The following is a 23,589-nucleotide window of genomic DNA, read 5'->3' on the forward strand; positions in this document are numbered from 1 at the left end:
TTAATGTTGCAAAAAAGTCCGACTTATGCCCCTGTATCTCATTAACCCTCCCACCGGATTAATAAATATTTCTCACTTAAGTTTTGATGCCCAAACTGGTATTTGGCACAGCTCTACATTTTAACAAAAATAACAAAATCTCCTGGGATGTTTCATTTTCAGATATATCGCAAACCAGCATAACACATGACATAACTAACAGCATAGCAAAATACAGAGAATAGTTAAAACAGATTAAATGGTCTTTTTGTAATAGTAAACCTATAACACTTGCCAAGACATGAATATCACACAAAACAATGTGAAAGATGAACATTTTACTGCTATTTATTTAAGTCACCATCACACACGAAAACAGAAAACACTATTTCATATATTTCATAAATAAACTAAGTCAAGTATATTTAAAAGGCACTTTTTAGACAATAATGAAATATTTTTTTCAACAGACAGAAAATACAATATGTAAAACCTGAAAGCATAAAACAGATTTAGAAAAAATGAATACAAATGCGTCTGAACCATCTGGGACCCACCGGGCCAGCAATCCTGACAGACATTCCTATCTTTAAGAAGCCGTAGCGGGCTGAGATTCAAAGCTACAGTGACAATACTGGTATCATATGAAGTCAGAGGATGTAAGGAATCCAGTGGTACCAACACTGTCATGCTAGTTTCTCAGCGCTCCAAACTTTGCTAAATTTTGGCAAGGGAAAAAAGGCATGGCTATTTCAGAGATCCCTTGACCTCACATCTCAAAATATCTGAATGTAAATGGGTTCTTTGGGAGTCTCTCCTTTACAGTCATGCCTACTTTGTGCTAGTCACGCACAGATTTTAGCCAAAAACCATGCAGTTGTTTGCATGAAGTATAAATGTGTTATTTTCGGCTATTGTATTTTAACATTTCTTTACATGGGTTCCCTAAACAGTCTTGCATAAAACAAATACAACAGGTATGACTAGAAAGCCGAGATTCCTGTGGATTCAAAGAGACTAATTTTATTTGTGTGTGTGATGATGTTAGTGCCCATAGCAGCCGTTTCATTGTAGTGAGACCATTTTTTTGAAGCGATAATCACTGTATAAAAAGACCTATCGTGACCTCAAGGATAATCACAGCCTTGTGAAACTTTACAACCTCAGACTAGAAACCTCTGACACTGAGATGGCTTTCATAGGTATATTGACAATGAGGGGGTTTCTCAGTAGTTTCCAGAACAGAAGTGCTCGTCATCCAGTCGCCAAAAAATGCAGTTCTTATGGAAATCTCCAAATGCCAAAAGTTTTTGATACCAAATCACAGCATGGATTTTTCTATAGTGTTCCTCTTGATGTCTTAATGTGGGATTTGGGAGGGATGTTTGACCATTTTTGTATTAATTCTCGATTGGTAAAACATACTTAAATTTAACATCATAACTGTTTAACAAACGGTATCAACCAGAAAAATGTTGCAACAATTTGAGCATTGAAATGGCCATCATACACTTTGATCATAATATTCTAAGCCCCTATACACTGAAAACTTTGAAAGTTTTATCACATATTTATAACTAAACTTGACACAGTGCTGAGCCGCATCTCAAATTAATCTTCAGGTTCCCAGCTTTCAGATGATGTGTACCACTTGCCATGTGGCATCGACTGTCGACCTGCTATCTCCCCCCTAAAGACCCCCTGTCCCCCTTAAAAAAAGACAAAAATGGGTGTCAGAGGCTTCAGATGTATTTTGTGACATATCATAACAGACACTGAACATCTTTAAAGAACTTCTATAAAAAATTGCACTGTTAATGAAATTAAAATAACTTAAGCACAACCAAATAAAATATAGTATTACACATTTAAGTCATATCAACATAACCAGCCCAAATTTTGCATCTTAAATAATTCTTTGTTTCTGTCCCATAACAGAAAAGCCTCCAGCAGATGTAGAAAAATCCTACCAGATCACCGTCAGCGTGAGGTGAGCTATTGTTATTGTCTTATGTGTGTGTTTAGCCTGTTTCACTCCAATTAGAATTAAAGAAGAGGAATTAAAGACTTAAGTATCCAGTGTCTCTCTCTATCCCACAGGGCTTTAGGACCACGAGATGTCAGGATGGTGGTCCTGGATATAAGTCTGCCAACTGGCTTCACCCCAGAAAACTCTGACCTGGAGATGGTAACCAGCCTCTACTACTAGATTATGGTTACCCAGTTAAAAGTTTTATACTTATGTAGAGCTCATCTACACTTATTTTACCTTCACAGAAAGAGATTTCAGAGAGCTAAATCACTGCTAATGTTTTTGCTTTTATTTTGGAAAAACACCTGACCTGTGATGTCACTGACAGGAATTTACTAAAGCAGTTATACACTTGAAAGATCCAACCAAAATGATGATTGAGATTCTATGAACAATTTATTTTATCTTTATAGAAGCTTAGCAGCGGGTTATAAATGCCTTAGAAAGCAAAATAAATCGATAAATATGTCCCTGCTGAAAAAAGGGAGGTTTTTCACTGTCAGTGGTTGAAATGTTCTGTGATGCAGTCAGTCATTCTTGAAGGATAAATTTGGAATTTTTCAACCTGGACCTTATCTGCCTATGTTTTTGAGTCTGACCTCCAGTATTGAACGAGAGCGCTGCAGCCAGCAGCAGCAAAAACAGGCTACAGTGTAATCAGTCGGGGCATATTTGTACCATTAATTTATATCCACTAAGAGGGCTTGTTTTTTGCCACTGACATGTTCAGATTATTATTTTAAGTGTCTAACTTTTTATGGAAAGGATCCCTACAGAGATAAAAAAAATTGTTAAAGAGTAAGATCCTTTTTCTTTAACCAGAAACGGCCTCAAAATTGCCATTGATAAATCACCAGACTCCATTTAAATAAACAGCCATTTTATCATCATAAAATATGTTTCATTCCAAGTCCAGAAACACAGTGAAACTCCTCATCTCATCTGCTTCTATATATGGCAGCATGATTTTAAATGGAGTCTGGTGGGTCTGGTGATTTCAGGCTGTTTCTGGTTAAACAAAAAAGATCTTACTCTTTGACAAAAAGGTCTGTCTCTGTAGGGATTCTTTCCATAAGGTGTCAGACACTTACAATAACAGTCTGAGACTGTCAGTAGTAAAAACATTTCTAGTGGACGTAAACTGATGATGCAAACATGCCCTGAGTGGTTACATTGCAGCCTGTTTTGCCGCTGCCGGCTGCAGTGCTCTCACTAAATACTGGACCAATTTCAGTAAGTCACGTACTCGTAAAAACATGGGGATCCAGGTTTAAAAGCTATCTTCCATCACTGAAGAATATAAAGTTTAAAAACTGTATGAGTAAATGTAGGTGTTAAAGTTTTTCCCCCCACAGAACAGAAGGTACATTTTTAAGATGTGTAACTGATGCAACATCCCAATCAGTCCCCCTCTGCATCGTGGAAATGACGTGTGATAGTTAAGAGGAGACTGGTCACATGTTTCGCCCAAGCTTGCTCACTGGTTCTGTGTATGTGTTTGTGTTTTTCCAGTTGTCCAACTCAGTGGACCGTTACATCAATAACTTCCAGATTGTTGATAACCTGAGCGACAGAGGCTCTCTGATCATCCACCTGTTCAAGGTAAAACATCGTTGACTTAGTTAAATGCAACTAAGTGCTATGGAGACAGATTCATTAGAGGGATCCCTCCTCAGTTGCTCTTCCTGAGGCTTCTACCATTTTTTGGGGGGAGTTTTTCCCTTATCTGCTGTGAGGGTCCAAAGGACAGAGGCATGTCGTATCCTGCAAAGCCCTCTGAGGCAAATTGTGATTTGTGATATTGGGGTTTATAAATTAAATTGAATTGAATTGAAACAATGATGCTCAGTCACGACATATCGTCATTGCATCAACCACTGCAAGCTCTCTTTGTCATTTCCGGAGGCTTTTAATGGGCTCATGTAAGCACAAAGAGGCGTTACCAGAACTTATATTGAGGTTTGACTGGTGCCCTTCAAAGACCTCACCTTGTTGCGCTCGCTTCTGTAGTGGCACTTGACTGAAGAATTGGCGCCCCCTACTGCTTATCTTCAAGAACCAACTGTTTTTTTAGATTTACTAAGAAATCTGTTAAAATTTGTGTGACATTTTGCTTGAGATCCAGCTAACGATTTGCACTTACTCAGAGGTGTCCTTTCATAAAATCCTGGTCTCTTTTAGTCAGTTTTTGCATCTTAATGCCTCTATTTTTGTGCCTTTTTAAAGAAGCAGGTTGACTGAAATATCTGGATAACTTTGCTTGGTGAAACCCGGAGCAATAGCCCTAGATTTGAGGAGATTGCAGCTTTTACACAGCGCTGTTACACAGATAACATTGTAAACCAGCCTGTTTGGAACAGGCACCCATACTTAGGCTTACTAAGTTAATATTCTCACAGGCTCTGTGATGTTTCTGCTTTTCTTTTCTGTTGCACTAAATCATCCTCCCTTACCCTCCTCTCAGGTGTCTCACAAAGAGCCAGAGATCCTGATCTTCAGGCTTCAGCAGAGCTTCAAAGTCGGCCTCCTCCAGCCATCCTCAGTTACTGTTTATGAGTATTACAACCCAGGTAGGAGAACACATTCCAGCTCACATCACACTGCAGCAGCACATACAAGAAATCATCCATGCCCTAAACATCAGTCTGAGACAAAAACACACACAATGATAATGTAGGAAATGTCCTGTTTGTTTAATGTAATACTGAAAAATAAGATTACAACATTCAGTATGATGGTGAAAAGTGTTGTGTCGCTGCTCTCTTTGCGACAGATCACCGCTGCAGTCGCACCTACACTCCCACAGAGGACAAAGAGGAGCTCACACAGATCTGCAGGGACAATGTCTGCCGCTGCACTCAGGGTAGAGTGTCTGCAACAGTGCATTAGTGGATGTGTGTGTGTGTGTGTGTGTGTGTGTGTGTTCATGGTGTTTGTTATTTACAAGTCCTGTTTATCTATTTGCTCATGATCTCCAGGTGACTGCTGCGTCTCCAAAACCGACAGTGAAAACTTCCCCAACAAAGACAGAGAGACATTTGCCTGCAATACTTTACACCACGGTATGATACACTGTCATACACTCACAGCTTTAACACACACACACACACACACGCAAAGAGCTGAGAGACTTTGGATTGTAGTAGCATGAATAAGAGGATGACATAAGGGAATTATTTGCAATTCTTGGTACAAAATATAGAGGAAAAGATCAATCATAATTTTCAATATTTTCACAAAAATTACATACTATACTATGACCTTTATTGACATACTTAACTATAACGTTTTTATGACTTACTATACTATGACTTTTTTGACATGCTATACTATGACTTTTCTTTATCCATTTGTCCATTTTGGTAACTGCTTATCCTGTTGAGGGCTGCAGGGGGTCTGGGGGCTGGAATACATACTACGCTATGACTTTTTTATGTTTAAAATATACTATAAGTTTTTTGACATACTAAAGTATGACTTTTTTTTAAAGACTATACTATAACTTTTTTGATGACATACTACACTATAATGTTTTTATGTTAAAATTAAACTATACATTTTTTGATATACTATAGTATGACTTTATATGACATATAATACTATGACTTTTTATACCATACCTTATTTTCACTTTTCATGACATACTACACTATGAGTTTTTTTATGTTTAAAATATACATACGTTATACGCATACGTTTTTTGACATACTAAAGTATGTCTTTTTATGACATACTATACTATGACTTTTTTGACATACTTAAGTATGACTTTTTTTTCCACATACTACACTGTGATATTTTTCTCATACTATACTATGCTTTTTTTACCGCTTTTTGACTTTTTAATGTTTAAAATATACTATTATTTTGTGACATAATAAAGTATGACTTTTTATGACATACTTTATTACAACTTTTTATGACATACTATACTATACTTTTTTGACATACTAACTATCGATACTATGACTTTTTTTACATACTAAACTATGACTTTTTTGAGATATGATACTACGATTTTTTTCTCATACTACACTATGACTTTTTTGATGACATACTATGCTATGCCTTTTTTTGTTAAAATTATACTAAACGTTTTTTGACATACAATATAATGACTTTTTATACCATACTTTATTTTGACTTCTCATGACATACTACACTTTGGCTTTGTTATGTTTAAAATATACTATGACTTTTTTTTTTTTTACATAATAAACTATGACTTTTTTAAAATATAATATTATGATTTTTTTCTCATACTACACTATGACTTTTTTGACATACTATACTATGACCTTTTTGATGACATACTACACTATGACTTTTTTATGTTTAAAATATACTATAATTTTTTGACATACTATAGTATGACTTTTTATGACATACTTTATAATGACTTTTTATGACATAATATACTATAACCTTTTTGATGACATACTATACTATGACTTTTTTGACATACTATACTATGACCTTTTTTGACGTATTATACCATAACTTTTTGATGACTATGCTGTGACATTTTTGACACACTGTACAATGATGTTATTCATGACCTTCTTTCATGGCATACTTTATTGTGACTTTTCTGGACATACTATACTTTGACTTTTTTTTGACAAACTACACTGTTGCTGTTTTATGACATACTATACCATGATTTTTTTTTAAATTATATACTATTGTTAAGTACAGTATCAGTTTAGGAAGGACCCAAAAGCAAAGCAGCAGGCAGGCTTGAGGTTTAACAAAAAGGAAGCTTTAATAAAGCTGATGAAAAACATCCAGAACAGGCAGGTAACAGAAAGTCCAAATGACAGAAGAACCAAAACTAACTGAAAACCAACCAGGATAACAGGATGAACTCAGGTAAAAAAAAATACAGAACAGAACACAAGACACTAGGCAGGAAACAGAGCAGGGAAAGACACCAAGAACACAGGGATGAGCAAAGGAATAAATGCAGACAAACTGACAAGGAACAACGAGAAACACAGAGTTATATATACACACAGAGAACTAATCACAACAACAGGACACAGCTGGAGTAGATGGACATGGGTAGAAGGATGGAAACGGAGATTGGCTTACAACAAAGGTATGGAATGGAACACTGGAATGAAGCAAACAAGATTTCCATTGACTCAAAGGACTGAGACACAATCCTTTGAACACATCAGGGTGTTCCTGTTAAATGCATTTGAGGTTTACTGTTCAGTGTGAATTGGTCCCACATTTAATGCATATTATGAGAGCATAAAAATAGTCAGAATCAATACAACACTGACATGCCCAATTTGTCTGTAAGGATGCATGATATCTTGTAGACATGTGACAATTTTGACTTCTGCTGGCGGTATCATCAGTACATGTCTTATCACAAACAACACAAAATTTACACCTCCTTCTTTGTGCTTCAGTTTTCAAGGTGAATGTACTCAGTGTCAGCAAGAGTTACTACGACAAATATGAGATGGAGATCACACAAGTTGTCAAGCTGGGTGAGTCAATGCTGCTCTTTTTTTTAAACAAATGATTGTTAGCTAATAAAAACCCCAGTAGTAAGATACTTCTATATAAGATTCTCAAGGCATCACAGAGAAGAATTTCCAAAGAAATAACATTATAAAAGCCCAGTACATTAAAAAATAACTTATTATATTGGCCCATATTTACACTTAATGGATATAGTTATAAAATATAATATAGCTGTATGTTCTGAATCTCTCCCTCCAATCATCCAGGTGTGGAGGCAGGAGTTGAAGTTGGCCAGAAGAGGATTTTCATGTCTCATGGAGGCTGCAGAGATGGACTCAACCTGATGGAGGGCTCCCAATACCTCATCATGGGCCCCAAAGAGGACCAGTGGAACACTGACACTGACACAAACACGTAAGATCAGGAAATAAATATATATACTTAAAAACATAAAAATACATACATAAAAATGCCATGGTATAGTATATCAAAAAAGTCATATTAGACTATGTCAAAAACAGAGCAGTATGTCAAAAAAGGTTGTAGTACAGTATGTCATAAAAAAGTCATAGTAGAGTTTGTAAAAAATAAGTCACAGTAAAGTATGTCAAAAAAAGTCATAGTATAGTATGTCAAAGAATACATAGTATAATATGTCAACAATATAATATGTCATAAAAAATCATGGTTTTGTATGTATGTATGTATGTATGTGTATGTATAGTATGTCAAAAAAGTCATAGTATAATATGTCAAAAAAGTTATGGTATCATAAGTCATAAAAAAGTCATAGTATAGTATGTCAAAAAAGTCATAGTATAGTATGTCAAAAAAGTTACAGTATAGTATGTTAAAAAAAGTTATGGAATCATAAGTCATTAAAAGTCATAGTATAGTATGTCAAAAAAGTCATAGTATAGTATGTCAAAAAAGTTATAGTATAGTATGCCAAAAAAGTTATAGTATAGTATGCCAAAAAAGTTATAGTATAGTATGTCAAAAAAAGTTATGGTATCATAAGTCATAAAAAGTCATAGTATAGTATGTCATGAAAAAGACATAGTATAGTATGTCAAAAAAGTCATAGTATAGTATGTCATAAAAAGTCATAGTATAGTATGTCCAAAAAAGTCATAGTATAGTATGTCAAAAAGTCATAGTATAGTATGTCATAAAAAGTCATAGTATAGTATGTCAAAAAAGTCATAGTATAGTATGTCAAAAAAAGTTATGGTATCATAAGTCATAAAAAGTCATATTATAGTATGTCATGAAAAAGACATAGTATAGTATGTCAAAAAAAGTCATAGTATAGTATGTCATAAAAAGTCATAGTATAGTATGTCCAAAAAAGTCATAGTATAGTATGTCAAAAAAGTCATAGTATAGTATATATAAAAAAGTCATAGTATAGTATGTCAAAAAAGTCATAGTATAGTATGTCAAAAAAAGTTATGGTATCATAAGTCATAAAAAGTCATAGTATAGTATGTCATGAAAAAGACATAGTATAGTATGTCATAAAAAGTCATAGTATAGTATGTCCAAAAAGTCATAGTATAGTATGTCATGAAAAAGTCATAGTATAGTATGTAAAAAAAAGTTATAATATAGTACGTCATTAAAAAGTCATAGTATAGTATGTCATTAAAAAAGTCATAGTATAGTAAGTCACTGCTGCAACAATGAAACTGCAGTCAAAGATATATCATAGCCATTTTTAGGCAAAGTGGTTAAACAAGGTTCACTGTTCTTATTTTGTTTTTTCTTCCTGTCTGTCAGATTAACCTACATGTTGGGAAAGGACACCTGGGTGGAACGCTGGCCTACATCTGCAGAGTGCTCCAACAACCCCAGCCTTCAAGCTAAATGCAAGAACCTCGAGGACACTGCATATGAACTGTCTGTCAATGGCTGCAGGCTGTAGAAGTGTCTAAGCACCAACTGAACACCATTCTCCTGTGCAATTTTGATGTAAAGATGGCAAATTAGTGGGCACACAAAGATTGAGTGGTAATTTTAGGCTTAAAGCCTGTGCAATGAAGACATAAAAACAAGTTGCGTTTTCACTGCGGAAAAAAGAACTGAAAGCAGAGCTGGTTACAGCAGCATGCCCATCTCTACTGTGATGTTAAAATAAGAATGAGGAAGAACTACATCCTACTGGCAGCGACAGAGAACACTGTACCATCTCCTCAAGGGTATTATAGTTTTTATAGAATGCTCAACACAAAACAAAATTATCAAACTGTCAAATATCCTACTGTAACATGAGCTAACATTACACATATTGTTGATGAAGGGCTGTTATTAGTATAACACATTGCAGCAAAAGGCATCATTCTACAGGCTTGTTAGCCTGAAAGGTTAAAGGAGCAGATCACCCCAAAATCAATATTACATATTTTCCCTCTTGTCTGTAGTGCTATTTATCAGTCTAGATTGTTTTGTTGTGAGTTTCTGAGTGTTGGCGATATTAGCTGTAGAGATGTCTGCCTTTTCTTGAATATAATGGAACTAGATGGCACTCGGCTTGTGGTGCTCTAAGTGGCAAAAATACATTTGAAAACCTCAACAGCAATGTCTCTTTCCGGAAATCATGACACAGTTGTGCAAGATAATCTTCAGACCTTGTTGTGAGCAGTTTCAAGTAAGAACTATTTTCTTTCTACCGAAATACAAAAGGTATTTCCATGCAGAAGGAAGCGTGCATCTACCACTGGCTCACCTAGCACCTCTGAGCTAGTTAACGTTACAGCTCAGCCGAGAAGGACGCCATTAATGTTTACATTTTGTGCTGTCACAAGCATGAGCCTTTAGTCCATGAGTAGATGCATGCCTCCTTCTGCACAGTGATATGGTTGGTGGGTACAATTCAGTGAAAAGAAAATAGTTCCTACATGAAACTGCTCAGAACAAGGTCTGTGGATTATCTTGAGAAACCTGATCATGATATCTGAAAAGAGACATTGCTATTTTGTATTTCAAATGTATTTTTGGCACTTTGAGCACCAGAAGCCGAGCGCCATCTAGTTCCATTTTAGTGGACAGAAGGCAGACATTTCTTAAGCGGATATCTCAAACACCTCCATCCCACCCTAGATTGATAAATAGCACTACAGGTAAAAGGAAAAATAATTATATTTGACTTTGAACTGCCCCTTTAAAACCCTAATTCCTTCCACATATGTATCAGTTTTAAAGGATTAACTATCTGCTGGGTGTTAAAACTGTCAGTCATCCATACGAAGAACAGGAGGTCAGTGACAGAAAAAGCAAAATAAGTTTTCTTCCTTGAGTCTGTCCCTCTACTATAAACAGACGTCTGCAAAACATGTAGAAAAAAAATGTGTTTACAATAAACAGCATTAGATATTTTACATATTGTTTCGGGGTAATATATGCTGACTATTAATAACAAGCTGTATTCTGCACAAATTTGTAAATTTGAATTGTCGTCAAAAAATGTTGGGTTGTCTCAATGCTGTGTACTCAGAAAGAATTACAGTAAATAAATGGTTACATGCTTAAATAAACAAACTACGTCATATAAATACCATATGTTCAGCGGGTTTTGTTGATTGTGCTGTACAGTGCAGCTGGATCCTCTCCGGTTGATTTCTGACATCTGGTTTTCAATGAAAAAAATAATCAAGGAATTTTGCAGATAAAGTAATAAATGATAAAAACAGTGGTCATAAAAAAAGGTACAGTTACATCAGGCAAATGCAACAGCCATGTAATTACTCCAAGCTAATGTAATTTCAACCTTAAAGGTATACTATGCAGGAATTGTTGGCTACTGTTTATAAACTCTGTCACCAGCAAAACTGAAAGCCAAACCCAAGTTCACTCGTTTTGGAACAAGCTTTGTCCACTTGCTGTTTGGCGTTGCTATTTTTGAATTTTTTCCATACTGTGTCCATGATTTTACAAGCTTCCTCTGAGATGCGTGCTGCCCATGGTCTGGCACCTGGTAGCCACCATTTTAAAAAGTCACAACCTTACCTGCCTGCTGTGCTGAGGGACGTCCCGAACACAGCAAAATAAGACGAACATAAGGAAATACAGGACGAGGGCAGGGTCTCACACACTTTTAGTGGGTCATGAGTAATGATTGAGAGGGATTACTTTAGTATGAGTCAATCATTTTTGGGAACATCCTGCGTAGTATACCTTCAAAGTCAGAACAATGTTCCTGTTGCTCACCTCTTAAACGTGACATCAGCATACACAACACTCTCCTCGGTCTCGTGTCTGTGGGGCTGAACTGGTCTGACGGCCAAATCTGCCTGGTTCTTGCAAAATCGGACACTGGCATAGTGAAGGTCGTCCTGCGGGTCGTCCAGCTGTCTCCCAGGTGGAAGATACTGCGGACAAGATTGCTGTTACTTGAAGGGCTTTTTAAAAGGGGCATTTCCTGGATATAAATCCTGTTGCGCTAGAATATGAAGGTAAAAATAACCCAATGCCTCCCTAAAACAATCTTGAACTTTAATAGAACCTTGGGTTATACAACTGATCCATCCATTTTCTGCTGCTTATCTGGGTTTGGTCATGGTGATAGTAAGAGTCTCAAAGCACAGTCGCCCTCATGTCCTTCTCCCCAGCCACAGCCTGTGGCTTTTGCTGGCAGACCCTGAGATATGTCCTGTCAGATCCAGTATGTTCTGGGTCTGCTTCAAGATCTTCTCCCACTTGCTCTGTATGTGCTTAGAGTACCTCAACAAAGACTCCTTCAACATCTATCTTGAGCCCAGAGGTTCATTTTGGCTGCTTGTAACCGGAATGTTGTTCTTTCTCTACTTTACCCAGAACTGACTACCATAGATTACCAGCCCCTTCTTCACCAACACGGTCCAGCACATGCAGTGCTTCTACATGTGACCCAGCAGTCTGAGCTGAACTGTTGAAACAGAATGAGTTTTCTTTTGCATTGCAATTGTTCAGCTCTTCTTCCTCACCTGTGTCCTGTAGTCTGATCTCTCCCCAGACCTGAATGATTGCTTGGCAGCCCTCTTCTTTCTGGTTAGGAGAATTAAAAATTAAATGAATTAATATTTTTACTCACAGTGAGGGCACAGTGTGCTTATTTTCAGTTTCACTGCGGTATCAGTTTCAGTGGTTTAGAGAATCTGAGTGAACTATTGGCTTGTTCTGTATTCTGTCCAACGAGGAAAGAAAAATGAGATCAGCCAAAGTTGTAACAACGTCCTTTGTGTTTCCAGATGACTTGAGTGACAACAGTCTTGTCATTAGCGTCAGAATATATGGCCAAACTTCTCCAACAATGAGATCCAAGTTGTAATATATCATAATTTGACTTAAAGAAACAATAATTTATCGGAAGATAACTGCTTACCTAGTCAGTATAAAGACAGAGAGAAGTATGACAGCGAGGACAACAGTAGTAGCTGTTCCAACAGCTGTTGATTTCCATGCTCCTAGAAGTGGTGATAAGATGACAACACTGAATTAATTTGACTGTTACAGGATGTTTACAACCATTATGTTGCACCTTGTTCTTACATCTGAATATATTCTTTGGGACAGGGAAAGTATCATGGCTATAATCCTTTATGCATCTATCCATCTATTTCTAAGTCTAGTCTTCACTGCTCAATAATGTTGAAACAAACCTCTGGAAAACCTCAAGACCTGAAGTGAGTCCAAGTCATTTGATCGTCACAGTTTCGGTCAGAAACAGCAGCAATACGTATCAAGTATGTTCAGACGTGATGGTAAGTTGGCTTTGTAACTTTACCGCAACATAGTAGCCAACTGTGACAAGGTGACAAGTCATAATCAAGACAACCCAAACAATGTCAACTTGTCATTACAAAAGATGAATGACACTTAGTGACAACAGTCATAAACGTTTATGACATGTTCATAATGTTCATGACAGGTTCATGACCGTGTCATGTCATAGTTATGACAGTGTCATGTCATGTAGATACTTTCAAGTACCTGAATTTTCATATAAGTGGACTGTTAAATGTTATTAAAGGGAAATTTCGGTTTATTTCAACCTGTCTCCTATCGTCCTAAATTTGTTTCAAGTGATTAGTGACATAAAAATAATAGTTAGCATGTTAGCCGTTAGCCTAGATACAGCCGGGGCGCATAGTAGCGTCAGACCTGTTAAAACGTAAGTGAACGGGCATACTTCAAGTGCAAAGTTAGTCCACTAAATAAGCTTTTTTCCACAAAGACCGCCTCATATCGTTAGGATAAATGTCAGAGAACATATAGAAAACAACATGTAAACGTGTTGTCTTACCTTACCGGTGTGCTGCCATGTTTGTTTACCATTTAGCTCTGCTTTCCAAAGCGCGGCTGAAATATCGCGAGAACAAGCAGCGATCTCATAGCGTGCCTGAACCAGCAGCAACAGCTGGAAGGCAGAACCGGACAGTAGCCTGAAAAGTTCATTCATTTATTTTATGAAAGATTTAAAGAATAATGGCTGACTTTTTGCCGGACTTCGACTTTGTGGAGGAGGAATTTGACTTTGCAGAGTTTGATGACCGCCCTTATTTATTTGAGCAAGAATACACTGACGAAGAGCTTCGTGAAATTGAAGAACGGAGGAGGAGAGAGAGAGGCGCAACAGGTAGAGGACGAGAGAGGAGGAATGGCTGCTGCAAGGCTGCATAGCTCTGGAGATTGGGGGTGTACCTGTGAATGCTGTGCCCCAGTGCCCACAGAAGAGGAATGCCTCTGTTTTAAGGAATGGGACCGGTTGCAGCCTTATTTTCAAGGTCTGGATGTGACCGAGGACGAGACACCTCCACCTGGAGTAGTATCCAGCTGGGCTTTATCTAGAGCTCGCGAGATATATTTCGGCCGCGCTTTGGAAAGCAGAGCTAAATGGTAAACAAACATGGCAGCACACCGGTAAGGTAAGACAACGCGTTTACATGTCGTTTTCTATATGTTCTGTGACATTTATCCTAACGATATGAGGCGGTCTTTGTGGAAAAAAAGCTTGTTTAGTGGACTAACTTTGCACTTGAAGGTTGCCTGTTCACTTACGTTTTAACAGGTCTGACGCTACTATGCGCCTCGGCTGTATTTAGGCTAACAGCTAACATGCTAACAATTATTTCTATGTCACTAGTCACTTGAAACAAATTTAGGACGATAGGAGATGGGTTGAAATAAACCGAAATTTCCCTTTAAGGTCCAAAGTTAAGCATAATTATGGACGTGAATGTTTTGAGTGACAGTCTATGAGTTAGATCCACCCCTCGATCCTCCACAGCTCCACTCTCCCTTCTTGTCCAAATATGGTCATTTCTGGCTCCAAAAATTTAAAATGGCAGCAGACATGTTGCCAAACTTGAGGCTGCAAAACACGAGTCCAATAGTATATGTCACGGTGGCTACGTCCATTATTTATTCAGTCTTTGGTTAAGACGGACATATGTCAATATGTTTTCAATGACGCTCATTGTTTTCAGAGTTCTCCTTGATGGAAACAATTTTATAAAATGCTTAATTTTAGCCATCTTAGTGTAGACATGATTTGAGCAGTTTCACATGTAAGGTTTAAAGGGGAGGTTGTGTGTGTGTTCTGATCTCAGCTGCATAGTGTGTAAGTAAATGGAAACGTACCTGCCACAACAGTCAGATGTAAGGTGGAGTTATGACGTCCTCTTGTGTTCTGGGCTTCACAGTAATAATTCCCACTGTGTTCAGCTGTGATGTTAGAGATGGTGAAGATCTGTCCTGATGCTTTTGGTGAGTCTTCATCCTCCTTGTACCAGGTATAGTTAGCTGCTGGGTTAGCATCACTGCTACAGGTCAGAGTCACTGAACTGCCCTCCACTATCTCAGCAGAGGGACTCACTGACACAGAGGGAAGCTTTGGAGCATCTGGAGGAGAATATTAAGAGGGACACATTCCATTAATATTGGCATGTGTGTTAATGAAGGACTTTTGTATCATTGAAAAAAAAGACTTACACTGGACATCTATAAATAAAGATGAAGAGTTCATCTGTCCATACTGATTCTTAGACTTGCAGTGGTAGTAAACTCTGTCTTCAGAGCTGATGGAAGTGAAGCGATAATTTCCTTCTGGTCCTTGAAGCAGTGTTTGGTTCTCCTTGTACCAGGTGTATTTAGCTGCTGGGTTAGCATCACTGCTACAGGTCAGAGTTACTGAACTGCCCTCCACTATCTCAGCAGAGGGACTCACTGAGACACTGGAGGTCTTTGGAGCATCTGGAGAAGATGATTTTACATATATTAACTATAAATAGTGAATAAAATCTCCCCATAAACAACTACTGAAGCTGTCCCAGTGAAGTACAAAGTAGACTGTGAATATGAAGCAGACAGAGCTGAATAAATATTTGATCTCCAAGACCCTTTTCAAATGATTCAAACCTAAAAGTTAAATTTATAGGCTGTATGTTGTGTTTTCTACATAATACTACATAGTGAATTTCACTCACATTTCACAATAATAAACATGTAGTCAGATGTCCTCCTCCCCAGCTGGTTCTCAGCTATACAGTAATACAGTCCAGAGTCAGAGGACTGGATGGAGCTGAAGACGAGCTGTGGTTCTTCAGTGATCAGTGTTTGATTCTCCTTGTACCAGGTGTATTTAGCTGCTGTGTTAGCATCACCGCCACAGGTCAGAGTCACCAAAGTACCCTCCATGATTTCAGCAGAGGGATTCACTGACACAGAGGGAACCTCCGGAGCATCTGGAGGAGAAAACATTAACATGTTTAAATTGTGAAGAGGCAAATATTATACTTGAAGTGGGTAGTGGAGTTTGATTCTTTCTTGTTAGTTACACACAGAAGCAAACTCACACACTGAAGGAGAACTGTAATCCTTATGTTCTTCAAAAGCACAAGAGATGAAGTCTCCAGGATAAAACTGGTCTTTATATGAAGAACTGTCCTCAATGATTTTCTCTCCATTCTTGAACCAGACGTAGGAAAGACGACCAGCTGGACTGCAGCTGCTGTGACACTTCAGCTCTGCCTCAGTATAAGACTGGTAGACTGTTATTCTGGTCACCTGCACCTGGAGAGCTGGATATGTGAGGAACAATCCACTATGTCATTGGTTAAGTCTATAAAAACACTCTCCACAGCTGTGAAACACTCTGAGACATCAGTCACTCAAATGATTTTTTTCTTCTTTAAACTGTATTGTATAATGAAATATCAGTTTGTGTTCATCAGTACCTGTGACAGTCAGAGCTGTACCAGCTAAACTACTCTCCCATTCAAAGCTTGGTGTTTTGAATTTGAAGTGATACTGGCCTGAGTCGCTCTCTCTCAGGTCAGTGATTCTCAGGGTAGAGTGTCCTCCCTTTGTTTCGAGGACCTGAACACGACCTGCAAACTGGTAGTCTTCAGTAATGTCCCCAGGTTGTGAGTGACTGAACCAGAGTTTAGATTCAACATCATCTTCATAACTCTTGTAAGTGCAAGAAATGTCCACCAATGAGCCTTTTAAGGCACAGATGCTTCTGCTGGTGTACGTCACTCTGTTGCAGGTTTGATCATAGACACCTGAAAGATTTAACATTTTAAAACATTATATTGCATGCATTTTAGGCCCACATAAAAATACCAAAGAGAGCTGTGCTTTTTGTGTCTTTAAAAGCAAAGAGGGAACTACTAAGAACATATGAAAATCATATAAGCTTACCATGAGTGGATTATATAATAAATGTTTTTCCCACCTGTCACTGCCACAAGGAAGCTTGACTCTCCAGACCTTGTAACTCTAATCTTTTGCCAATCAATCAAACATCAGACCTGTCATTGCTAATTTAACATTATCATGCATTTGACACTGTTCTTTGTCAGAGGGACATTCTTGAAATGATTTTTTTTACACTATGCAAGTTACTTTTTTGGGGGTCTTGCATCTTAAACTGAGGGTAAAGAGCAGCTGGGGCAGACGTTTAATCGTTTAGATGACTAATCACACACATCCCTAGCAGGATTTTACTGTTGCAGCTGGTTAAGGTGGAGCTCATTTTCAACTTTTTAACTAATAATCATTTTCATTATGCATCAGTCGGCTGATTATTCTCTCCATTAATCAACTTATTGTTTGGTTTGTAAAAATAGTGAGAAATGATTGTCACAATGAGCCAGAGCCCAAAGTGACACCTTCACAGTGTTTGTTCTGTCCAACCAGCAGTCTGAAATCCAAATATATTAGAGACACGTTTACTGTCACATTAAATGAAGACAAGCAGCAAATCCTCACAATTCAGAAAGTGGAATTAGAGAATGTCTGGTATTTTTGCTTGAACAAACGGACTTTAAGCTCCAGTGTGAACAATTTAGGAGGATATTTTGGCAAAAATGAAGTATAATATAATAAGTGTGTTTTCCTTAATGTATAATCATCTGAAAATAAAAGTGGTTGTGTTTTTGTTTTGTTACCAGTGGTTTATATCTGCACAGGGAGCAGGTCTACAAAGATCGCTATGTTGCACCAGCATGTTTCTGCAGGGTCCCAGAACAGACAAAGCAAACACTGGCTCTAGAAATGGCCACTTGCATTTTGGAATCAGCCACATTAGTTAGAGAAGGGCATCAGAAAAGAAATGTGAAACTACTTTATGCAGTGCTTTTACCGGTTTAAATCACTGGACCTGATTGTTTTGGAGAGAAGAGACCACTGCGGTAAAAACCTCCCTTTTGCTGGACTCACACTGCATGACATTTCTGTCCGTTCTGACAGTCACAGTGTCACATTAGGAGACTGTGGAGTCATAAAATCTTGCCGTGACTTGGCCAACAGACTACACAATGGTCCACACCAATTATCCCCGGTCGTCTTTCATGACGTGTGGGATGTCATCGGGTTATTCTTGTCCTATTTGATTATCATCTATTATTTCAGTCTGTGTCTGTTCATGTGCCAGCTGAAATGTTACTGTAGTAACGTAAAAGTGCCACCAGATGGCAGGAGCTAGATCTGAAGCACAGCATGCAAACTATGACAGTCACTGAATCCTCCACAACAAGTTCCTACAAATGTTTCACAATAAAAGCCTTTTTAGAAAATGAAGGGATTCTCTCAACCCAAGTTATGAGGAGCTTTTAATATGAAAGAGAAACAGGAAGTGTTGAGTTTGAAATGACGGTGCCTTGCATTAACTTCATGAAGGCAAACAGGAATGGGTTAAGTGCTGGTTTAAAACCCCTAGTCAACAGGTGCATATCAGAATTTTGTGCTTTCAACAATTTAAGCAGAAGGACTAAATGCACCTTTATAAATCAAGTCATGCTACATTTTGAAATGTAAGCTCTTCAGTTTCCATTCATGTCTAAAATTCCCATGGGGCATCAGCGATATGATTTTCCTCAAGCTCGAGTCTCCAGCTGCTGAATTACACGCAGTTAAGGTATCAAACAATAGTTTACAGGCTCCACCAGAAACTGTAGAGTAAACTCACACACTGGAGGAGAGGGGAAATCCTCATGTCCTTTGACAGCACAGGAATAGCTGTCTACAGATCCAAAGTAGTCTGAATAAGAAGAAGATGTTTCTTTACAAACTTCCTGTCCATTCTTGTACCAGATAAAGGAAGGACGATCAGGTAGACGACATCTGCTGTGACAATTCAGCTCTCTCCAGGAAGAAAATGAAGAATATCTCCTCACCTGCACCTGCAGATCTGGATCTTTAAAGAAAGCACAGATATGTTGATTATGAAATACTAGGATCACAGGTACACACACACAAAGCCAAAATAACATACAGTTCATTTAATTTCTCTAATTCATAAATCTTACTATCTCACAAACTCATACCCTCAGTATCAGCTACATGCCACATATAACATCAGTTTGTGTTCATCAGTACCTGTGACAGTCAGAGTTGTACCAGGTAAACTACTCCCCCATTCAAAGCTTGGTGTTGTGAATTTGAAGTGATACTGGGCTGAGTCGCTCTCTCTCAGGTTGGTGACTCTCAGAGTGGAGCGTCCTCTATTTGTTTCAAGGACCTGAACACGACCTGCGTACTGGGAGTCTTTACGAAGATCCTCAGGCTGTGAGGGATTCTGCCACTGATGACTGCGTTCAGTAGTGAACCAGAGTTTAGATTCAACATCATCGCTGTGACTATTGTAAGTGCAGGAAATGTCCACTGATGAGCCTTTAATGGCACAGACGCTTCTGTGAGTGTACGTCACTCTGTTGCAGTATCGACCATCAACACCTGAAAGATTCACAGCAGTAATAGATTATATTGCTGTTGAGTTACTGACAGCAGAAGTGATCCTGTACAGCTCAATGCCAAAAACATGATGTTAATATCAGAAAGGGAAGTAGGTTTATACGTTGAAAATATTTGCACTACTTGACCTGTGCCACCAGATGGCAGTCTGTTAGTGAGACACTGCAGAGTAAACTTACACACCGAAGGAGATGGTAAATCCTCATGTCCTTTAAGGGCACATGAATAGCTGTCTGTTAACGTAATGGAGACTGAAATAGATGATGCGTCTTCCTTTATTTTCTGTCCATTCTCGTACCAGATGTAGGAGGGACTGTCAGGTAGACGACAACTGCTGTGACACCTCAGCTCTGCCTTGGAATATCCCTGGTGGACTATTGATTTCACCTGCACCTGAAGATCTGGATCTGTGAAGAAGGAATATAATTTACATGAGCATAAATTCAATCTGTCTGCAACAGCTACAGTCATGCTTGAACTGAGACACCCCCTCCCCACCCCCCCTTACCTGTGACAGACAAAGTGACTCCAGGTGAACCAGCAAGACCCCAACCTTGCTTGTTAGTGATAAACATGAACATGTACACGGCTGAGTCGCTCTCTCTCAGGTCTGTGATTCTCAGAGTGCAGTAGTTCCTAATCTTATCACAGTGATCCTGCACACGACCTGAATACTGTGGGTCTGTTGTCAGGTCCACAGGTTCATAGTAACTCACTTTAGTAAACCAGATTGTTTTCATAACTGTAATATCAGAGTTTATTCTGGATGGGTATCTGTAGCTGCAGTGTATTTCCACTGTTGATCCTTTTAAGGCACAGATCTTTGTAGGACTGTAAGTCACTCCCCAGCCATACTGACCCTGTATCACTGTAACACAGAAGAAACCACAATCAGATTCTTAACATCAAACAACAGATTTGGATATTTTGTGGAGGTGCATCCGAAAGTAAATCTGCTAGAGAATGGACCTAACCCCAAATTAAAAAAAAAAAAAAATTACTTTTGCTCCCACATCATGTGCTGTGCTGGAATTATAACTAAGTACATTTCATCAAGTGCTGTACTTAAAGGTTCTGTATGAACGTCTAAATATATGAATAATTTTATGGCCAATGAGGGAACGGATTGTAGCATGACTTAAAAACTGAGACCCTCCCTGACTTTCTCAGTTGCCTTAAACAGGCCGTGGACTGACTTCTCAGTACAGGACTTGGGCTGATTTTTCCGGCAAAATCCAAACGATGTGATGAACCTCACCAAGAAATCCTTTTCTGGCAGGAAGCCCTCAGAGGAAAACTTCTCCCAACAGTGTGCTACTTTCTCTTCAGCTCCACTGCACTTCTACAGTGTGCAACAATAGCTAACATTAGCATTAGCCTGAAAATGGAGTTTGCTAATGTCAACAAATGACCATCATCCATCACAACACAGAGTCCATTGGCGCTGTGTTTCTGTTCTGTTAATTTTGCAGCGGCATTCTGGAGACAGACCTTGACTTACTGCTGAAGTTTACGCTAGCTTAATTTGAGCTGTTACACTCACTGACTGAAGGTCCACCTCTGGAGCTGCTGCCTGCATTCCTCCAGAGGAAGTAATCTCTGACCTGCAGGGTGACCTGCGGAGGGACAGTCGGGTGTGCTAATTCTGGTCTCACTTATGGTCTGATAAACAGTTAATTAACTAAATTGAGTGCCTCCTATCATAATGTTCATTTTGCCACCATAAGACGTCTTTGATGTTGCTTTCCCTGAATTTGGCAGTACATCCAACCAGCCTCACAACAGCACGTCATCTATGATGACAGACTGCTGTCAGGTCAAGACGCTGGTGAGGAAGATGAGCATGAAAATGAGCTTTCCTGAGACAGTTTCCAATGGTTTGTTCAGAAATTCTTCAGTTGTGCAAAACAATTGTTGCATCATCTCTTCAGGTGGCTGGTCTCAGATGATCTTGCAGGTGAAGAATCTGGACGTAGAGGACCTGAGCTGGTGTAGTTACAAGTGGTTTGTGGTTGTGATGCTGGTTGGATGTACTGCCAAATTCATGGAAACAGCATTGGAGACAGCTTATAGTAGTGAAATGAACATTCAGTTCATGGGAAACAGCTCTGGTGGACATTCCTGCAGTCAGCATACCAATGACACGCCCACTCAAACTTGCAACATCTGTGTCATTGTGTTGTCTGGTGAAACTGCACATTTTAGAGCGGCCTTTTATTGTGACCATCCCAAGGCACTCCTGTGTAGTAATGGTACTTGACTCTTGATTTGCGGCACCTGTCAGGTGGATGAGTTATCTTGGAAAGGAGAAGTGTTCGCTACCACGAATTTGAACAAATTTGCAACCAAAAATTGAGAAAGAAATATTTATGAAGTACATAAAAGTCTTTGATCTTTAACTTACACCTGTGAAAAACAGGGGCAAAAACAAAACTGTTGCATTTAATTTTTGTTCAGCACAGACAGGGAGCCTTGAATAAAAATATTTTGTACTTTACTTGAGTTTTCTTTTCAAGGCACAAGGAAATCTCATACTTTTTAACCCCACTACAGTTATTTGAAACATTTACTAGTTACCTTACAAAGCAAGATTTTTGCATTAAAAACAAGAGCTTACATGATATTATGAGCTGTTATTGATTGAACTAGCCAACAATATGCAAAAGTACAGTTCAAATAGTTGATTAAAAAGAAAATTTTAAAGTATTATTAAATATGTAATGATACAAAAAACAAACAAACAGATAATTAAGCAAAGACACACCTGAAAAGCAGCCAACCTGGGATTCATTTAAAATATTATTTTAATCCCACAGGCTGCTCTGAAGAAGAGTGCTAAAGGCCCTGTAGTGTTAATGTGGATATACGTTACCTGGCACAGAGAGAAGGAAGACAAAAAATCGACTTGCTGCTTCAGTTGAACTCATGGCTGCTCCTCTCCGTGTAGCTTCACTGACAATAAAACAAGGTTAACGTGCAGAATGATACAGATTGGTCACATCAAGGAAGTTCTCTTGAACTGTAACGCTCCTCTGTGGGCGTGAGAACAAGCAGGAGAGAGATAGCAGGTGGTTAACATACACCAGACTTCCTTCCTCTTCTCATTATTTTTAAACACGGTGGACCAGGTGCCAGTAAAATGACAAAGACAACTACTTTTATTTGTTGTTTTGCAGAATGAGATATCTGTTTTGTGGCCTCCTGGTACCAAACCTCCTCTCATCCATGCCACACTACCTTTCTCACATTAACAAGAGTAGATATTTTTTTCACGTCGTCCTTTCTTTTGTAAATGCAGGCACAGTCTTGTCTCTGGAGGAATAAAACTTAACTAAGTTTCGAAAGAGACAAAAGGGAAGTGTGAAACCTGACTTTACACTTCAGAGCAAGGTGAGAAACTGTCTTGACACCATGACTTAAAAGATGCACCGCATTAATAAACTCTACAAAAAGTCATATGATGATTTATTTGTCATTAGAGTTGATTAGGTTTTACATTTTATTACAGCCTGGGCTGTTTATTTTGAATATAATTCATGCAGAAATTAGAGTAATAATAATGCAAAGTCATAATGTGTAAATCCAGCTCCCTCTCATTCTGAAGTCGCTGCTTTCTCAGTGATTTCAGCGTCAGACACCTGACACTAAAAGCCACCTTTCATGGCAGTGTGATACGCTGCTGGGTGGCGTCAATCTGTAATGTGGCTGGACAGAACCTCCTTATCTGTATTTTTCACAGTGTTGATCAGGACTGTGGTTGTGGTCACATACTGAACTTCACTCACTCAGACTGTAGCAGCAATCTGTCTGCAGTCTGCATTTACTGTGCTCCCCCTGTAATCTTTCTTGACAAAGACCAG

The 23,589-nt window shown here is 38.5% G+C and overlaps 2 protein-coding genes across 2 annotated transcripts in view; one reads left to right on the forward strand and one right to left on the reverse strand.

Moving 5' to 3' along the window:
• LOC117255452 (complement C3-like) overlaps positions 1-11,046 on the forward strand; it is a 43,809-nt gene extending 32,763 nt beyond the window's left edge. Inside the window, exons 36-44 of the mRNA XM_033624388.2 lie at positions 1,918-1,969; positions 2,080-2,167; positions 3,524-3,613; positions 4,476-4,581; positions 4,785-4,874; positions 4,990-5,073; positions 7,435-7,515; positions 7,759-7,906; positions 9,275-11,046. Of these exons, the coding sequence (XP_033480279.2) occupies positions 1,918-1,969; positions 2,080-2,167; positions 3,524-3,613; positions 4,476-4,581; positions 4,785-4,874; positions 4,990-5,073; positions 7,435-7,515; positions 7,759-7,906; positions 9,275-9,419 (884 nt within the window). The 3' untranslated portion in view covers positions 9,420-11,046. The remainder of the gene's footprint in view (positions 1-1,917; positions 1,970-2,079; positions 2,168-3,523; positions 3,614-4,475; positions 4,582-4,784; positions 4,875-4,989; positions 5,074-7,434; positions 7,516-7,758; positions 7,907-9,274) is intronic.
• LOC117255989 (sialoadhesin-like) lies at positions 10,385-23,555 on the reverse strand. The gene is made up of 14 exons (XM_078166454.1): positions 22,602-23,555; positions 20,238-20,597; positions 19,909-20,136; positions 19,355-19,711; positions 18,945-19,172; positions 16,708-17,037; positions 16,327-16,551; positions 15,958-16,215; positions 15,464-15,724; positions 15,113-15,373; positions 12,855-12,936; positions 12,457-12,517; positions 11,702-11,862; positions 10,385-11,120 (listed from the first exon to the last, which is right to left on the reverse strand). The coding sequence occupies exons 1-14, from the start codon at positions 22,654-22,656 to the stop codon at positions 11,057-11,059; spliced, it is 2,931 nt and encodes a 976-aa protein (XP_078022580.1). The 5' UTR covers positions 22,657-23,555; the 3' UTR covers positions 10,385-11,056.
• Positions 23,556-23,589: the final 34 nt, after the last annotated feature.

The sequence above is a fragment of the Epinephelus lanceolatus genome, chromosome 3, assembly GCF_041903045.1.
Source record: "Epinephelus lanceolatus isolate andai-2023 chromosome 3, ASM4190304v1, whole genome shotgun sequence".
Classification (NCBI taxonomy): Eukaryota; Metazoa; Chordata; class Actinopteri; order Perciformes; family Serranidae; genus Epinephelus; species Epinephelus lanceolatus.

Excerpts from the sequence above, each read along its gene's own strand:
- LOC117255989 (XM_078166454.1), bottom strand. The coding sequence starts at position 22,656 with ATGAGTTCAACTGAAGCAGCAAGTCGATTTTTTGTCTTCCTTCTCTCT. Across the intron at positions 16,552-16,707 it reads TACAGCTCTGACTGTCACAG|CTCTCCAGGTGCAGGTGACC; the intron begins GTACTGATGAAC and ends TCACATATCCAG. Across the intron at positions 12,518-12,854 it reads TCTGTCTTTATACTGACTAG|AAAGAAGAGGGCTGCCAAGC; the intron begins GTAAGCAGTTAT and ends TCTCCTAACCAG.